Consider the following 17,155-nt stretch of genomic DNA (forward strand, 5'->3'; position numbering starts at 1 on the left):
AGTGGACAAAAAGCAATAAAAAATAACCATCATAAACGTTATAGTTCCAATTATTTTTTTTATTTTCAGATCGGGATACTCAGACTATACAACAAATAATGCCCATAAATGAGAGGTTATGTACCTCTAAGCATGATGCTTATCGCTACATCTTCACACATTTAATGTGTGACTGTTGCTCACAAAAAGATTAGAACAAACAACTGTATGCTTAAAAAGTGCTAAAAGTAGTTTGTAAGTTAAATGGCAAAAACGCAGCTTACAAACCATACACATGTTCCATCAACTCCAGAATTATTGACATCCCTCTTAAAAACATACAAAATACCGCACAGAACGTTTCCAACATTTCCTCTAAAGCAAAAATCATTCACATCAAAAAGAGCTTTAAATTTAAACAAAATATTTGCTCTCACAAAAATGGCAAAAATAGTGACAACCCAAATGTATATTTAAAATAAATGCATATTTTCATTATTAAAATAATTCCATTCCCATTTTTTTACTCAACAACCACAAGTACAATAAACAGCATGATAATCATCCAGGACCAGAGCAAACCTTCAGTTTCAGAGTCAGATCCTAACAGATCCTGTTAAATAATCAGTTGATCTGCACAGCTCAAATCATGGATACAGTCCAGACAATATTAATTAAAATGTCTAAATGTCTATATCAGTTTAACATTTTTAAGGAACAGTGGAAAGTAATGAGGATGCAGAGAGGTGCAATGCAGAATTAAAGATTGAAGGCCTTCCTGAGATTAAGTTTCTGGAGACAAAATCAGTGCTTTGCAATGGCTATTTCAGTCTGTACCTAAAGTCGAATTAAAAACTATTCTATAACAACTATTGATTTTGTACATGTTCATGTTTGCTCATTTGCATTTAGGATGCCAATAATTCTGGAGTTAGCAGTATATGCACAGTAGGATACTGCTGACAGATATTTTCCTGTCTGTCACAGTTTGTATTTCCATAGCAGGGGGTGGAGTGTAAATCAAACAGGTAAACATACCTGAGTGGTTTTTGACTGGTCAAATAATATAACAGTATATATAACTTGATGTTTTAACAGTTTTATAACAAGAATAACATTATAACATGGAATTTCTAAAATAATAATAAGAACTTAACATTTCTGTGGCACTGAGTCATGAATCAAGATGGATGTTGAGTAAATTAGTCCAGAAACTAGCATTAAATTAATTGACCCTGTCCTGGGAACAGTGGGCACGAGGCAGGGAATACATCTACTAGCATGTTTTTAAGAGGTGGGAGGAAACCTGAGAACCCAGAGGAAACTCACCCTGATACTGGGAGAACATCTACACTGTGCATCATTGTGCCACCCTCTATTAAACATATTAGTAAATAATTCATTTCACAGACGAGGATATCTGAGTTAGTTGACGTGCAGTGGTCGCTCAGTGGTTAAGGCTCTGGGTTACTGATTGGAAGGTTCAAGCTGCCACTGTTGGCCCCTTAAGCAAGGCCCTTAGCCTTCTCTGCTCTCTGAGGAAACATAACATGACTGACCCTGTGCTCTAAGCCCAGCTCCCTAAGCTATGAAAAAAAAAAGAATTTCACTGTGCTGTAATGTTTATGTGACAACTAAAGGCTTCATCTTGTTCTAGCTTAATAATACTACCTGACTTGGCTTTTCTGGGTAAGTGGGAGAACGTACTACATGAAATATCTCTTCATGTACAGCGAGAAGACAAACAAAACAGAAATATTAACAAATAATTACAGAAGTCTAGACAGAGAGCAAAGAGAAAAAGCATCCAACAATGCACCTCTGCAGAAAGAAGTCCTTCACGGTTTGGTCAGCTGCTCAGCAGGAGATGAGAAGGGAGTTAGTGAGGGATGAGTGACTCTGTGGGTTCTCTGATGTGCCACTGCTCGAGAGGATCTCACATGCAGCCAATTCATGACAAAGAGCATTCAGCACCTCCAAAATATGAGCCTTCCCTGTGTGGAAAAAAGCAAGATGGATGTTCACGATCAGGCTGAATGAATGCCAGTGATTTTGCTGATGAGCGACAGAGACAGGATTTAAAAATGTACCATGATATGGATCACTGCAAGACTCCAGCGTACTCAGTAAGATCTTACCCAGAGACCTCCTTGAAACGTTCTGTAATCACAAAGTCATAGACATCATCTATACATTAATAAAACTGTCTCTGCTTAACCACATTACACACAATATGTATAGTATTATAATATGTGTCTGTATTTAAGCATTATAGCACAACGAAAGGACAAAATACAATATAAAACATTATAAAATAATATAATCAATGGCAGGGTTGTCTGATGTCATGAAGACTGTTGTGTTTCACTGAGGCTGTAACTTGTCCCTGAGGTTAGGGTTACAGTTAGGGTTAGGGTATGTAGGTGTGATGGAGGAGCTTAGAGCTGAATTTTTGTGTTAGCTCTTAGACTAACCAGATCTCTGAGCTGCTGGAGGAGCTGCAGCAAATCCATAAGCTTTTCCTCAACCAGTGACAGACGCACCCTCTCCGTCTCCAACATCTGTAGTTCTCTGTGGAGGAGCTCTGTCTCCTCTGCCTTCTGTTGTAGCTCTTGTACTAATGAGTCCGTTATCTGTGCAAAAAAAAAGAAACACATAATATTGTACTGATACATCACCACATACATGAACTAACTCAAACTGTATAGATCTGATCAACAGATTGGAAGTTATAGTACTTTAAGCCAAATAACATTCATCTCCACTTTCATTTTATAACAATGAAATGGTCGCGTTCTTCATGTCAACATGAAACGACATTTCAAAACTAGAATTAATCTCCTGGTTACTCAGTTGCACTTTTTGTCTATATTAGTACACAGTTCTAGAAGAGTCATTATTTATAATCTCACTATCTGGTGTCACTCACATGAGAATGGGTTCCCTTATGAATCTGGTTCCACCCAAAGTTTAACATGATTTTAATATCAGTTTGTCCTTGCCATTGTCACCTCCGGCTTGCTTATTATGGATAAATTTCCAAAAATTTATGATTTGTCTCCCGAATTTAAATATATTTCTGTAAAGCTGCATTGGGACAATGTCCATTATCAAAAATGCTATACTATATTATTCATTCATTCATTCATTTTCTACCGCTTATCCGAACTACCTCGGGTCACGGGGAGCCTGTGCCTATCTCAGGCGTCATCGGGCATCAAGGCAGGATACACCCTGGACGGAGTGCCAACCCATCACAGGGCACACACACACACACACACACACTCATTCACTCACACACTAGGGACAATTTTCCAGAGATGCCAATCAACTTACCATGCATGTCTTTGGACCGGGGGAGGAAACCGGAGTACCCGGAGGAAACCCCCGAGGCACGGGGAGAACATGCAAACTCCACACACACAATGTGGAGGCGGGAATCGAACCCCCAACCCTGGAGGTGTGAGGCAAACGTGCTAACCACTAAGCCACCGTGCCCCCCTATACTATATTACTGATATAATATTAATTTCATGACAATCATCATAGTACAGTTTTATGAGATATTGTAGATATTGTAATATCTTATTTTTGAGTAGTTACCAACTGATTAGAAGCAGCTAGACAACTAAGAATACATTATTTCTTAATTAATTAATTAATTAATTATAAATAAATAACCACCTCCCCTACAGTTCTTTTATCTAGTGGGGCAGACCCCACAGTCTACATAACACTGCTCTAGACCTATAATTTCCCATCACTGACAGCAGTGACTCTGTGTGTGTGTGTGTGTGTGTGTGTGTGTGTGTGTGTGTGTGTGTGTGTGTGTGTGTGTGTGTGCGCGCCGTGTGTGTGCATGTGTGTCTGCAGGGGGCAGCAGTGTACCTGCTCAGGGTCAGTTTCAGATCTCCAGACCTGGCTCTCTCTCAGCTCCAGCTGTTTGTGGAGACGACTCACTCGTTCCAACAGCTGCAGAACAGCAGTGTGGCTCTCCTCTGCCCACGACTCGCCCCAGTGAGACAGCAGCTTCTTCAAAGCACTCTCATCACACCTAAACATAGAACATAGCACTCAGCTCTGTGTGTGTGTGTGTGTGTGTGTGTGTCAGTGCACGTGTCAATTACAAGTCCAAGACAATTACAAAAGGATTAAGGAAAACTGATTTCTGAATAACGCACATTTGTGGAAGAATTTAAAACAAAATTGTTGTCATCTACTGAAATGATCATGCAGAGAATAGTATCGTAGACATTTCGTCTAATCCACATTTCGTCTAACCCAAGTATATGCAACCAAATATTAATGTATTGTGTGTTTATTTTTTTATTTTCTTTGACAATCTTCTCCTATACTTTTAGTTTGTTCACTTACCCTCTGACACCAGAGGTTCCATGTTCTAAGCTGTTTAATACATCTAGATGGAAATTCATTAGGAAATGGATCTATTGTCTCATATATATCTTTTAATCTCAAACTCAGACATTCTAATGCAAAAGAACTGGCCTTTGCTGTTCCAATACTTTCAGAGAGGACTGTAAGTAAATGGCTGATGTGGGTATTTATCAGAGATGGGGGACTCGAGTCATATGACTTGACTCGAGTCAGACTTACGTCGGAAATTTGAGACTTGAGACTTGCTTGACAAATTTTTTTAAAAAAAAGACATTCATGACTTGAGACTTACTTGTGACTTGCACATGTGTGACTTACTCCCACCTCTGGTATTTATATTAATAAAGTGTGATTTATCTAGGAATAGTAAAGCAGCTCTGGACAAATTCAACATCATTGATTGATTAATGATTAAAATTACAGTTGTATTCAATATAGTAAAAGTAAAAAGCCATGACTCAGCTGCCTAAAATCTGTAATTGAAAGTCTTGGTATACTGACTATATTTTATGTTTTGAGTGTACTGCTGTAGTGTTAGAGCTCTCACCTGTCTCCACAGCATGAGAGCCTGGTGAGAATCCTTTTCACCTCATCCACTTGTCTCTGCTGCTCTCCTGTCCACCTCTCCTCCTCTTCATCTGACGCTGCCTGACCCTCCACTGAGCGGAAGAGCTGCTCCTCCACTGAGACACGTGACATACAACACACTCATCAGCAACAGACATCATACAGAGGCTTCATAGTGTAGACAATGTGCATGTAATTAAGCATCTTCAAATTATAATTAATCAATGGTGCTAATGTCAATAATAATATGAGCAGCATTATAAGACTATTGTAATACGTAAGTAATAAAACATTTAAAGTGTTTTTACTTCTCAAATGCCACAGCAATTTACCAGAAATTACAATTATATAATAGAAGGACATCATACTGTTAATAATTACATTTAATGTTGAGGAACATCTGTGAGACTTAATGTTCACACTCATGTTATAGCAGCTATAAACAGCCTCCTGAAGTTATCCAAAAATATCGTTACACATTATACAATTATACATTATACACATCATGTTATAGAGAAGATCAAAATGAAAAATGTCACCATATCAATGAGTAGATTGTTTTTCTTTATTAAACACACATAGATTTCAGTTTTGTGTAGCATTGAGGAATTAAATAAATAAATGAAATGAAATAACACATTTTTAAAATGTTTATCATAAGCAATTTGCTGTGGCATGACACACACTTGTGGCATAAAAACGTGACCTGTTGTGTTACCAAATGATCAGCCCCAATCGAGAATCCAACAATATTTTAATAAATAATTATAAAAGACAACACGATTAGACTGACCAATAATAAAGTCATACATTGTCATCATTTGCTTAGACAGTTTATATTCAGTGACATTATACCTAGCGTTAATGTTAGGAATTGTGAAAGCTGCCATCATTTTGCTGCTTCGATACATACTTCTTGAAAATTGGTTTCCTGACATGCTTCTGACAATTTTCCTGAAGTGCATGTCTCAACATTTATCACAAAGTCTACATTATCTAAAGCACACTTAGAAATTAGTGGGATGTCATGAGATCAAACATTCGACAAGCATTTACCAGTAGTTACATGTTACAGCTTTGCAACTGATTCTGCAACTAAACAACTATGACAACGTGTGACATCATTCATTGCTATGTAAAATTTATAATGCGGGCTTCAGGCAAATAGTTATTGGATAGTATACTATAATCAATCTGTAATCTAGCATGATCTCACAGACATTTAAAGGATAAGTCCACCCTGAAATACAATTCATGTGGTTGAAATATTTGTGATTTGCTTACTGAATCTGGTGCATTGGTTCAATATGAGTAGATAGGAGTAGATTTTTCAGCAATTTGAAATATTTATTTATTTATTTATTTATTTTTATTTGAATTAGGACAGTGCACATTGATCAACAAATCAGCAATGAGCATCAGTGTAAATATGCCGGAATTAGCACAATAGCTAAATTTCATCCATAAGTGATTCATATAAGTGATTACAGTTAGATAACATTTACCGTTTTCATCTCATATTGATAGTGAAGACAGTAAAACGTTGGGCTTAAAGTTCCAGAATGCTTACAGCTTACAGTGTTAGCTAGCTATCAATTTTTTTAATTTTGTGATGGTGGTTTTAGTGTAAATGCTTTTGATGCATGAATTAACATTGCTGCATTATTCTCTTTAGGCAGAGATGAAATCCCAATGGTGCCACAATTAGTGGGTGGTCCAATAGCTTTGTGGGTGATGTAAGAAATCAAACAAAGTGAAAACAGACTAACGTGTTAGTGAATAAATGTGTAACGTGAATAAATTTGATCTTTTGCACAACAGATTATCGCATGAATATACTGGATATGTAAGTCAGTTAGGGTGGATTTTTCTTTTAAATGCTGATTTCTCATCATACCAAAAATATGCTGAAAACACACAACTGACTGTTGTCGTGACTTGTCTCTGCATGACCTGTTGGAGAGCCACGATCTCGCTGTGTATCCAGACAACATCGGCTGCTTTGGTGCATGTTGCCCCTGAAATGCAGCTCATCTGTGCTGCTGAACATTTTAGACGCAGGAAATTTGGGGATCTCGGCTCTGCAGAACAATAGACAATCGAGTTATTACTGTCCACATAGATGTACACCAAACTCTGTTCAATGCTCTTCTACCATATGCGTAAATGGATTAAATTAATAAAACCCTTGGTGGCCATTTTACTCCTCCCTTAAATTGAGGAATTAGAGTTGGATTAAAAAAATATATTGAATATCAAGTATTGTTTCAGCCCTTTATAAAACATCAAAGAGAGGCCAAGTAACCAGAGCCAGTCTGCCATAATTCTTGTCCGTAAGCACCATAATAATTTCATTGGCTCTTGTGATAAAGCAGCACAAGCAGGGCTGACTGTGTGTAATTGAAGCCAGGCCCAGATTCAGCCACAGTATGTTTTGAGCTCAGAGTTAGCTTCACAGTCTGAATGGAAAAAACAGCAATAATTGTAGAAACAAAATCTTAAAAAGGACCAGAAACACATCAAGCATATAAAATTCTACATTATATCTTAACAACACACAAGCTTTAAATTAACATCATAAACATGCTGCTCTGTTTCACAGCTTGTTAAAGTTGATTAAATGTTAGTTGGGAAATTCTTTTGCATTTTAAACTCAAATCTAGAAAACAGCAGTAATACAAAGTGCGATCGATTGTTTTTATTTCTATCCATGGTTTCAGTGCTCCTTTGGTCATTTGTGTAGGAGGAAATCCGATAGGGGGCCTTCATGAATCAGAGATTAAGTGTTTCCAGATGACTGCCTTTTAGAGAAAAAAAAGGGAAAAAAACTGAAGAAATACACTTTCAGCAGACTGAATCCTGGAGAGTGAAAAAAGACACACACAGCCTGCATCCTGCTGCCAAGGGGACTCTTCAGCATGTCAAGGCTTTAACCCTGGTCTCTGCAAGCTACAGGACAGGCTAACAAAACATTGTCCCCAGGGCTGCAGGCTCAGGAATGGGTACTGGACAGAGGTTAAAGTCAGGAAATGGGGTAGTAGTGGTGAATACTGCAGGACCGATTCGAGAATGGTGTTGCTTTAGGGCAGGAGTATCAAGGACCTGGAGGAACACAAACTTGCATAGTTTAGAGTTTTGCCTTTTATACACATAGTTTCAATCATGAATTCTTTGATACATTTGAAGTTCATAAATGACTCAAAAAAATAGTCAAATCTGCGTCTGCTCTTGCTTTAAGAATCTCTGTACATAGTACTGATACCTAAATATTGGACCTAACCGGTTGCTAAGGGGACACAATGTACCCCAGTATAATAGTTATGGTCTGGTTATAGAAGGGGATTGTCAAAGCACAGTTCAGTGGGAGTGTGGAAGAGAGAAAGAGAAGGTGTTTGGAGACGATTATGTAGACATAAGGCTTGAAAAATGGTCAGGCCGCACAGAAGGGTTTCAATTTGCTGTCCTTTATCACAGCTGGTCTGTGGTCTTTATGATGTATATGTAAAATCGGTCAATGTGTGTTAATACCTTGGAGTCTACATATATTATAGTCTCAGGAAAGATTAAGGCATCATCCTAGAAATCTAAAATGAGTCCAACTCTTTGAGAGCTTTTTCACGATTAGACCAATTCAATATGATTTCCAGGAGGATGTGAACATCATTTAGCAACCAGAGCTGATGCTAAATAATAAAGTTTCATCAGGGGTGCATTATTACTAACTAACAATATAATAAATCTACTGTAAGGTGGCAATTTGTCTGATTAAATATCCTTCTTGTGTGAAAGTAAATTATGTATTTTTACCTAACTGCATTAGCAAAACTTACGTAATGTAATGCAGAAAAGGATTGAGGTCAGTGAGTGAGGTCCAAAGTAAAATATTAACATGACCTTGCATGTTGTGACTCAGGGTTGAGATGCTAATATTCAGCTACTAAATGGACTTTTCAAGTTTTTTCAAGCTTTGTCCTGCTCCATAATTTTAAGAGTGAACATATAGCAAAATTACAAGAAGAGAAATTTTAGTCAACAGACAACCATCTGGTAGCATTAATCCCATTATCTTTGGATGCATCCAAATGATCCCCCCAAAGCTGTTATTTACAACAAATGACAAAAAACTGTCATGGGCATATTTGAGTTTAAGCAGAAACACTATAACCAATGTTTAGTGGAAACCAAAGATGATTTTTACTATTTTCTTTTAACAGTCAGCCTTACTTGAGAAAAACTAGCATATATAACATGCTGACTGCTTAAAGATCAACACATTGCATTTTACTACAGAGTTTCGCATGCTTTACAAAGCCCTTCAAAAAGCCAAGATGATATTCATTACTTTTCTACCCTGCCCTTTGGGGCTGTTTTCTTCACAGGCGGATTTGTTTCTTACAGGAAAAAGCACAGAGCAAGCAACAAAACAGAAACAGATGCAGGGGAGAAAGAGGAGAATGTGAATAATGCTCCAAGTGGCAAGAAGGGACTCTTAATCAATACCAAGTATTATTTAGTGTCTCAGGCGTAGGCCGTTTATCATATCATTGCTTGGTTCTGGGTCACTGGTTATTACCATCATGTTTGCAGTTTCAGGTACTAACAACAGGATCAGATATCACACAACTAATCTTATGCTGGACATATCCAATGCACTCAGGTCAGACAAAGCTGAGGGACAGCTGCTTGGGGTTAGTGAGGACATCGGGCATTTCCTGTGTATAGTAAAACAAAGCTGACATTACAACCTGATGTTTTTCCCCCTCTATCTAGCCTTCTGTCATAGTCTTCTGTTACACTCTATGTACTTACTGAAAATTTCAACAAGATAAAGTTTTGTATTAGTATAAAACATTGTAAATTAAAAAAGCACAAAATCTCCAACAGGGAATATGAATAATAGTTATCATTAAACTTGTAGGATGAAACTGATGGAGACTTCACATCTTAATTTACTCAGCTAGTGTGCTAGAGGTAATGTGGACACGTGACCGCTGAAAACAAAAGGAAGACAGGAATAGTTCTTAAAGACAACATTAAGGACTGTTTTAAATCCCATCAATGTTTACAGTGCTGAAACACCCACTGTGTCATAGTGTTCAAATTATGGTTTGTTGTCAGAAACCAGTACAAGAAGGTGTATATAAATGGAACTGTCTATAACAGAAGGCATCAACAGATTCTGTAGTCAGCTAAGTGCAGAAAGTTAGGTAAAGCACAGGAGGCATAATGTATTCCAAATACCTGCATATAGCTTTAACTGCTGAGTTTAAACATATGAATTATTTCATTCCACATGCAAAACACTACGTATTAGTACGTATATTAAATTATGAAAGTGAGAGTTTGTTGCTTAGACTAAAAAGTATGTCAGTGATCCTAAACCCTTCTGCTCTCTGGACCTTCCTGATCCATCCTGATGCCCTACTTCTGGTTGGAGTCTCATCACTTGGAAGCTGTTTGTTGCTGATGAAGATGTCTCACATGGACAGCCTGGAGATACGTGGGACTACTGATTGTACTACTAATTGAAATGAATCGTCATGAGAATGTCAGACAATTAAATCAGTGAAGCTCAATGGTATTGTTATTAAAAGTTCAACTACTTGTCAACAGTTTCAAAGGATGCATGCACACAGCTGACAACAGCACAGAGCAACTGGTGGAAAAAATGTACAGAGAACAGATTGGACTGAAATCCGGAGCTGAATTCCAAGAAATAGTAAACACTTTTAAAATGTAGTAGATGCTAAAAGCTGTTGTTTTGTTAGGACAGAAACCGCTCTTCTTACCACAAAGTCATCTGTGAATATGAGAAGTGGAAAGAGGACTCAAGACTTTAGAGAAGCACCATGGGTTGTTATTTGAAGCCCTCATAAGAGTAACAATATGGTAAAATAGAGCTCAGAGCTTCCTACAAAAATATAGGAGCTTACGAAGATATATTTGCCTGTACCTGACTAAGGGATGCAAATGTCGTACTCATGACATATAGCTGCTCATCCTTTTGAGGTCTCACTGTGTTGTTAACTTTGAAATCTTTACCTACTTCAGACATAACACTGGGAGGAAGAATTAGTTTGACTTTTTAAGGTCTGTCATTATGGGCTGTGGAAATATGGCATAAAAAAGAATGGTTTACAAATGGCTATTGCAGAGCACCTGAAATTACAGTTCTCAGAACCAGAACTGTTTATTTTGATCAGTTGCTGTGAACTGCCAGGCTGGTCACTAAATTCCAAATGTCAGACATACATGTTTTCACCATTGGAATTCAGGTATGATAATAACCAGGATAATAGCCATTATAATATCATAGCAAAAAGGGAAGGTCGTGTTTTTCAGCACTAAGCTTCATATCCTTTATCTTCTCTGTGGACACAGAGACAGTGAACAAACAGCTGACCACTTGTATCTTTCTCCAGATGGTGCCTCCACATCTCTTTTGTTCCTCCACCCCCAGGCCCTAGACCTCATTGTCCCTGCAGGTCTATTCCTCTTCGGCATTTATTGGGAAGTGAAAACGCCTCCAGCCCTTTAAGATACACATGGCTTGGTCTCCTGTTTTTCATGGAAATGAAGTCAGTGGATCCATTACTTTCCCAGAGTCTCCTCCACAGAGCCTGCCCTGCAACTAAACCTCCTTCTGTCTCTTTCATGCTTCTTCACAGCCTGAGCCTTTTCATAGAGAGCTTATATTTATAGACTCAGTCTGGTGTGTATCTTTTGTACTGTTATGGCCTGAATTTGGTTTAAGATTTAAGTACATATATATTAGAACTGAGGTAAAATATAAACAAATAAACTATGTTTTGGGTTAGAAATATGAGATATATAATGCTAAAAAAAAGATGTAATAACTGAATGAGCCCACAAAGATACTCAGTAGTATCGTTAGTTGTCATTGCCAAAAACATTCACTCTCATTAAAATAATGTTGCAGCTAGCTGACTCTGATTGGGTTCTGCACATTATAATCCCTCAAAACCCCCATCAAAAGGGTGATTTAAGCCGCAATGACTTCTTGAGAAATCTGTATAATTAGCAGGACAGAGCTTTTTTTCTAATGTGGGATATAAATACAAAGTTACTGAGCATTTCCATCACCACATACGATGGACTTAGAGGCAGGTGTGGTAATTCAAGTGACCACTTTATACAAGAGAGGATAATAGTAGCATGTATAAACCAGGACAAAAAGAAAAGAAAGATTTAAGGGCGAGTGGGTCACTTACTGACCCATGGTGCATGACCAGTGTCATCTACTCCAACAGACAGCTGTGTCAAAAAGCAACCATGTAGCGTACTGCCTTTAATCCGCTGTGTGCGCACTGAGGCTTTATTTAGACCCACAAATCAAACCAATTTTTGTTTCGTAGAAGTGCCACCATCAAAGATGTAATGTCATAAATTCATGCAAATAAATTAGCAGAGAATAACCAGACTTGTATTATGGTATTGTTGTTGAACATGTCCATCTTCATGGCTACTTCCAGCAGGATTATGCACCATGTTACAAATGTTACAATGAGTTCGGTGCTCTTCAGTGGATCAACAATAGATCCAATAGATCAACATTGAGTTGTGGTAGAATGGTCGATTTACAGAACGAAGCCACAAAATCTTTAATAAATGGGTGATGCAAACATGTAAACATGGATCAGAATATGAAATTAATTACCTCAACCCTGCAAATACAGTTTCATTCCATCTCTTAAGGGGAAAATATCGATAGATAAAAAATTTATTATATGGCAGAGTTGAGCCTTAACTACAAAGCATGGTGTAGGCAGGAGAACCTGAAATAAGTGAGGGTTTAGGGGGTAAGAGTTGCTAGGATCCTGTCTGTGACAGTTCATCTATTATTCAAAGAAAGCACAGATCGCAGCAGAGCTGTTGAAGATTGATTAGTACTTTCTGTCTGTTTAGGCCAGACCTTTTCCCTCTCTCAATGTGCTGGCCCTAAAGTGAATGGAACTCCCTCTGAATGGATTAACCCCATTGTAATTCTGAATGAATTATGTGGTTTAGGGGTGTGAAAAGGGACTGGCCTCTTAGTCTAGTTTGAGAAATATTTTTCCATTGCTCTACACATGGCTCTTTAGAATGGATGAGTATGTTTATGATCAATGCCAATATGAAGCATCATTTCCTCTGATATATGTGCTCGTGGGTATAACCATTAAGTTCAAATTTGCTTTTTGCTTATATAACTTTTCATATTGCTCTTTCCAGGATTAGTATTTGTTTAAGAGGAATAGGACAAGTCATAATTAATCTGAATAACATCCCAAAGATCATTTGTGCAAATGCTGATGAAACCAAAAGAGCAATTGAAACAGCTGAGCAGATTGTAAACATTAATTAAATGGCTAAGCCTTTGGAAAGTCCAATGACAGGCTAGGTATAAAACCGAAATTCCGCTGAAGCAAGCAGTACCCGGTCAAAGCTGTGCACAGTTTCAATAAAGCATGGCTGCAGCCCACTTGCCACACACGTTGTCTGCTTAATGAACCCAAACAAAACAAGGTCTGTGCTCGAGAGACTAAACCACATCAAGGCAGCTTAAATAGCATGTAGGCTGCCACACTTGTTCATGGTTTAAGCAAATGGATTCTCTGGGAACCATTTTAGAAACTACAATTCACTATGTTGAGATGGGACATAACAGAATTACGCAATAAGATGCCTCAACCCACTGCTTACAGGCGATCTGGGCCAAATCTAAAGTAATCCAAGGCTTACTCAAGCCTGTGATAAAATAATTGGCAAAGATTAAGAAGTTGGCTAACCGATTATATGAAGCTTTGACACTATTTGTCTCACCTGTAATAGAGAAGTTCCATCTCTAGCTGCTGCATGTGCCTTTGCAGGACAGGTACATGGCTGGCTTTGGCTTCCAGCTCTTTCACTTTGCCCAATCCACTGAGCAAAGCCTCCCTGGCTTCCTCCACTTTCTTTCTCATCTCCACCTGCTCCTTCTTCAGGGTTCTGTTGCATTCCTCTAGCAACAGCACAGCCTCCCTAGATACACGCAGCTCCTGCTCCAGCTTCTTGTTGAGGAGTATGACATCTTCAACCTGCTCAGAGTTCCGGACCAGTTCTGTCTCTGTGAAGAAGTTCTGAAGTCTTTTCATACTGCCCTGAGTGGTGGATTTCTGAACCATGCGGTTTTGATGGCCAACAAAGCAACCACTGCCTTGCCTGTGTTTCACATGGCTTTTCCAAAGTCCAACCTAAAGTGTGCAGACAAATATCAGTATCCGATGAAACAGTCAAAACAGTAGATTCCACACTGTGGCTGCACACTGTAGTGTATTTAAATCATGATAATGTTTTTTGTGTTTTTGAGTTAATTGATCATACAGTCATACTGTTGAGCATTAGAAAAAAGTTTGTTAGTAACTGGGATGTTACTCAATTCAATGTAAGTTTAATTTGTCATATACAAAAGTTTATACAGATTAAATTCTCCTTATAGTGGTATTCTTGTCAGCAGGTTCTTAGCCACATGATGCATTTTGTGTTAGACAGGTAGAAAGCAGGTAGACATGTAGGAGGACATATAAGGTAATTGTAGTGTGCATAAAAGGACAATAGGATACACAACACAGTCTAACCTCAAATAAAGCAATTATCTGCACTAAAAGAATGCTATATATACAAAAAGAGAAAACATATAACAGTCTGATTTTGCTTAATGTTTTGATATACTTTTTAATTTTTTTATTTAAATAAATGAAAACTTTTAATTGCTATGTTCTCTTGGTTAAAAACAATACAATGATAATAAATGAAATTATTTAGTTTCTAATCTTGCTACATTTTTGTTATAGACGTGATTCTAATAATCCCATTCATTCAATTTTGTTCATCTCTATAAGTAACCATGGCCATCACAGTCAATCTGTATGGATGGCTGTAGTGGATCCAGATTATGTCCTAGGAACACAATACAGGAATAGACCTTGAATTGGACATACACACACATATATACTCTTTCAAACCCAGGGCAAATTTAGCATAGCTAATCCAGCTACTTTCATATAGGAAACCAGATAACCCAGAGGAAACACAGCCAGAACAGGAAGAACACAGCAGCCTGAGCTAAGGTTCGAACCAGTGACCCAATCCCACTTTTTGCATTTATGATATGATACTGTAACATTCTCTTATTAAAGTCATTGTGAAGAAGATTGGGTGAAGCAACTCTGATCATTGCATAATGGAAACAGGTATATGATGCATAACATGCTCAACGATTACTTTTGCCACTATTCTAGGAATGACGCATAACGTGTAAATGAAGCTTCAAGTAAAAATAAAAATGCATAAATATAGAAGCAGCAAGAAAAAATTTGTTTATGAAACACAACTCACTTGTAAAGCCAAAGATCGCGCATCACTGCTTTGAAGAGCCGCACGCATGTCCTCCACTAACTCCCGCAGACTTGCGTTTTCCTCCTCCAGTTTGGCTATCCTGTCCTCCGCTTCCTCCAAAGCCACAATGTCCTCATAACATTCGCGCGTACATGAACCTTGCCTGCATCCTGTACTGTACTGATCTGATGCATTCGTGGAGTCACTAGCGCGCCTCTCGGTGCCCAGGCTGAGAAGCTTCTCTCTGCGCCTCATTGGGCTCCGGAGCCGGATTTGGGTCTCAATGTGCTCGCTCTCTCTTCCCACCAGCAGCCGGCCGTCCTCATAAAGGCAACCAGCCTTGGTGCTGAAGTAACCGCACAGTTTGGCGTGGAACTGACGGAACGTGAACTCGCTCGGTAAACTGTCCAAAATCCCCGCGCACTCCTCCGACTCGGTTTCCTTATTCAGCCCCAGGATTTCACATAGGATCTGGAAATCTTCCACTGGGATCTTGCCGTCTCCTTGGCAGTCCAAATGATGGAAAATCTCCTGCAGGTACTGATCCAGCCCAGTGGCGAGAACTATGATCTCGTTCTCCACGCCGCGGTCGAGCCCGTAATGGTAAGCCAGTGTGCTCACTATCCATTGTGTTCTGCGCGCCGGGCGGCTGTACGGATCACATGCTTCTAATGTCTCCATTCTCTGTGTTTCACTTAGAAGAATTCCATTTATAGAGAAATGTGTTACATTTAGCAGATTCAGCAAAAAATACGAAGCTACTCAGCCGAACATCATCCTCTTCTCCTGCAGCGGTACGCGCGCGTGTGTGTGTATGTGTCTGTGTGTGTGTGTCTGTGTGTGTCTATGTGTGTGTGTGTCTGTGTGTGTGTTTATGTGTCTGTGTGTGTCTATGTGTGTGTGTGCGAATGTGTGTGTGAGTGTGTGTGTGTGTGTGTGTGTGTGTGTGTGTGTGTGTGTGTGTGTGTGTGTGTGTGTGTGTGTGTGTGTGTGTGTGTGTGTGTGTGGGGCGCTGCTGCGGAATGTAGTGTACAGCCCACCAAACACAGGAGAGAAAAAACTTTTGAAAAGCAGTTAACCATTTGCTGGTACGTAACAGTTCTTCATCCCACTTTTCTGTAAAGAGTTTCTCAAAAATATGATTTTATTCTGATTTGAATGACATGACAATGGGGCTCAAGAGGATCACAATCAGCCATAAGAATTAGAATGAGTGTGTGAGTACGAGTATATATGACTGATCCGGAAAACCTGAATCTATATACAGTTTTATTAAAACCAGACAAAGTAATGTATTTAACATTACATCGGGTTTGGATTCTTGTAAAAACTGCCATAAATACATAAATAATAAATAAATAAAATAAAAATTCAGAATAAAGTTATTATTATTATTATTATTATTATTATTATTATTATTATTATTATTATTATTATTATCATCATCATCAACAACAACAACAACAACAACAACAACAACAACAACAACAATAATAATAATAATAATAATAATAATAATAAATAGCTACATTTATTTATGTCCATCCATTTTTATATATTTATTTATGCACATAAATAAATAAACAAATAAATTAAAGAATACAAATCATAATAAAATGAATAATAACAACAAGAACAACAAAAAAACAATAATAACAACAACAACAATAATAAATAGATACATTTATTTATTTCCATATTTATGTACATAAATAAATAGACACCGTTACTTACTTACTTAGCGTGTCATAAGCTAAATCTGTGCTACCATTGATCCAATACTTGTTCATTTCATGAGCCTTTTCCCCGATTGAAATGTCATTTAAACTAAATCCCT

General features: G+C 38.1%; 1 protein-coding gene across 3 annotated transcripts; it reads right to left on the minus strand.

Annotated features, from left to right (window-relative positions):
• Positions 1-70: 70 nt before the first annotated feature.
• On the minus strand, positions 71-16,153 carry efcc1 (EF-hand and coiled-coil domain containing 1). 3 transcript variants are annotated; one of them, XR_009647589.1, is made up of 8 exons: positions 15,319-16,153; positions 13,765-14,174; positions 6,868-7,022; positions 4,922-5,057; positions 3,868-4,033; positions 2,454-2,612; positions 1,778-2,139; positions 71-1,742 (listed from the first exon to the last, which is right to left on the minus strand). XR_009647589.1 is itself a non-coding variant. In XM_060857814.1 (8 exons), the coding sequence occupies exons 1-8, from the start codon at positions 15,997-15,999 to the stop codon at positions 1,837-1,839; spliced, it is 1,914 nt and encodes a 637-aa protein (XP_060713797.1). In that variant the 5' UTR covers positions 16,000-16,152; the 3' UTR covers positions 75-1,836. The 3 variants fall into 3 exon arrangements, 2 of the variants coding, with proteins under 2 accessions (XP_060713795.1, XP_060713797.1); XM_060857814.1 differs by having other exon boundaries at positions 75-1,973; positions 2,070-2,139; positions 15,319-16,152; XM_060857812.1 differs by having other exon boundaries at positions 71-2,139.
• Between the last annotated feature and the right edge of the window lie 1,002 nt (positions 16,154-17,155).

The sequence above is a fragment of the Tachysurus vachellii genome, chromosome 22 (assembly GCF_030014155.1).
Source record: "Tachysurus vachellii isolate PV-2020 chromosome 22, HZAU_Pvac_v1, whole genome shotgun sequence".
In the NCBI taxonomy this organism is placed as follows: domain Eukaryota; kingdom Metazoa; phylum Chordata; class Actinopteri; order Siluriformes; family Bagridae; genus Tachysurus; species Tachysurus vachellii.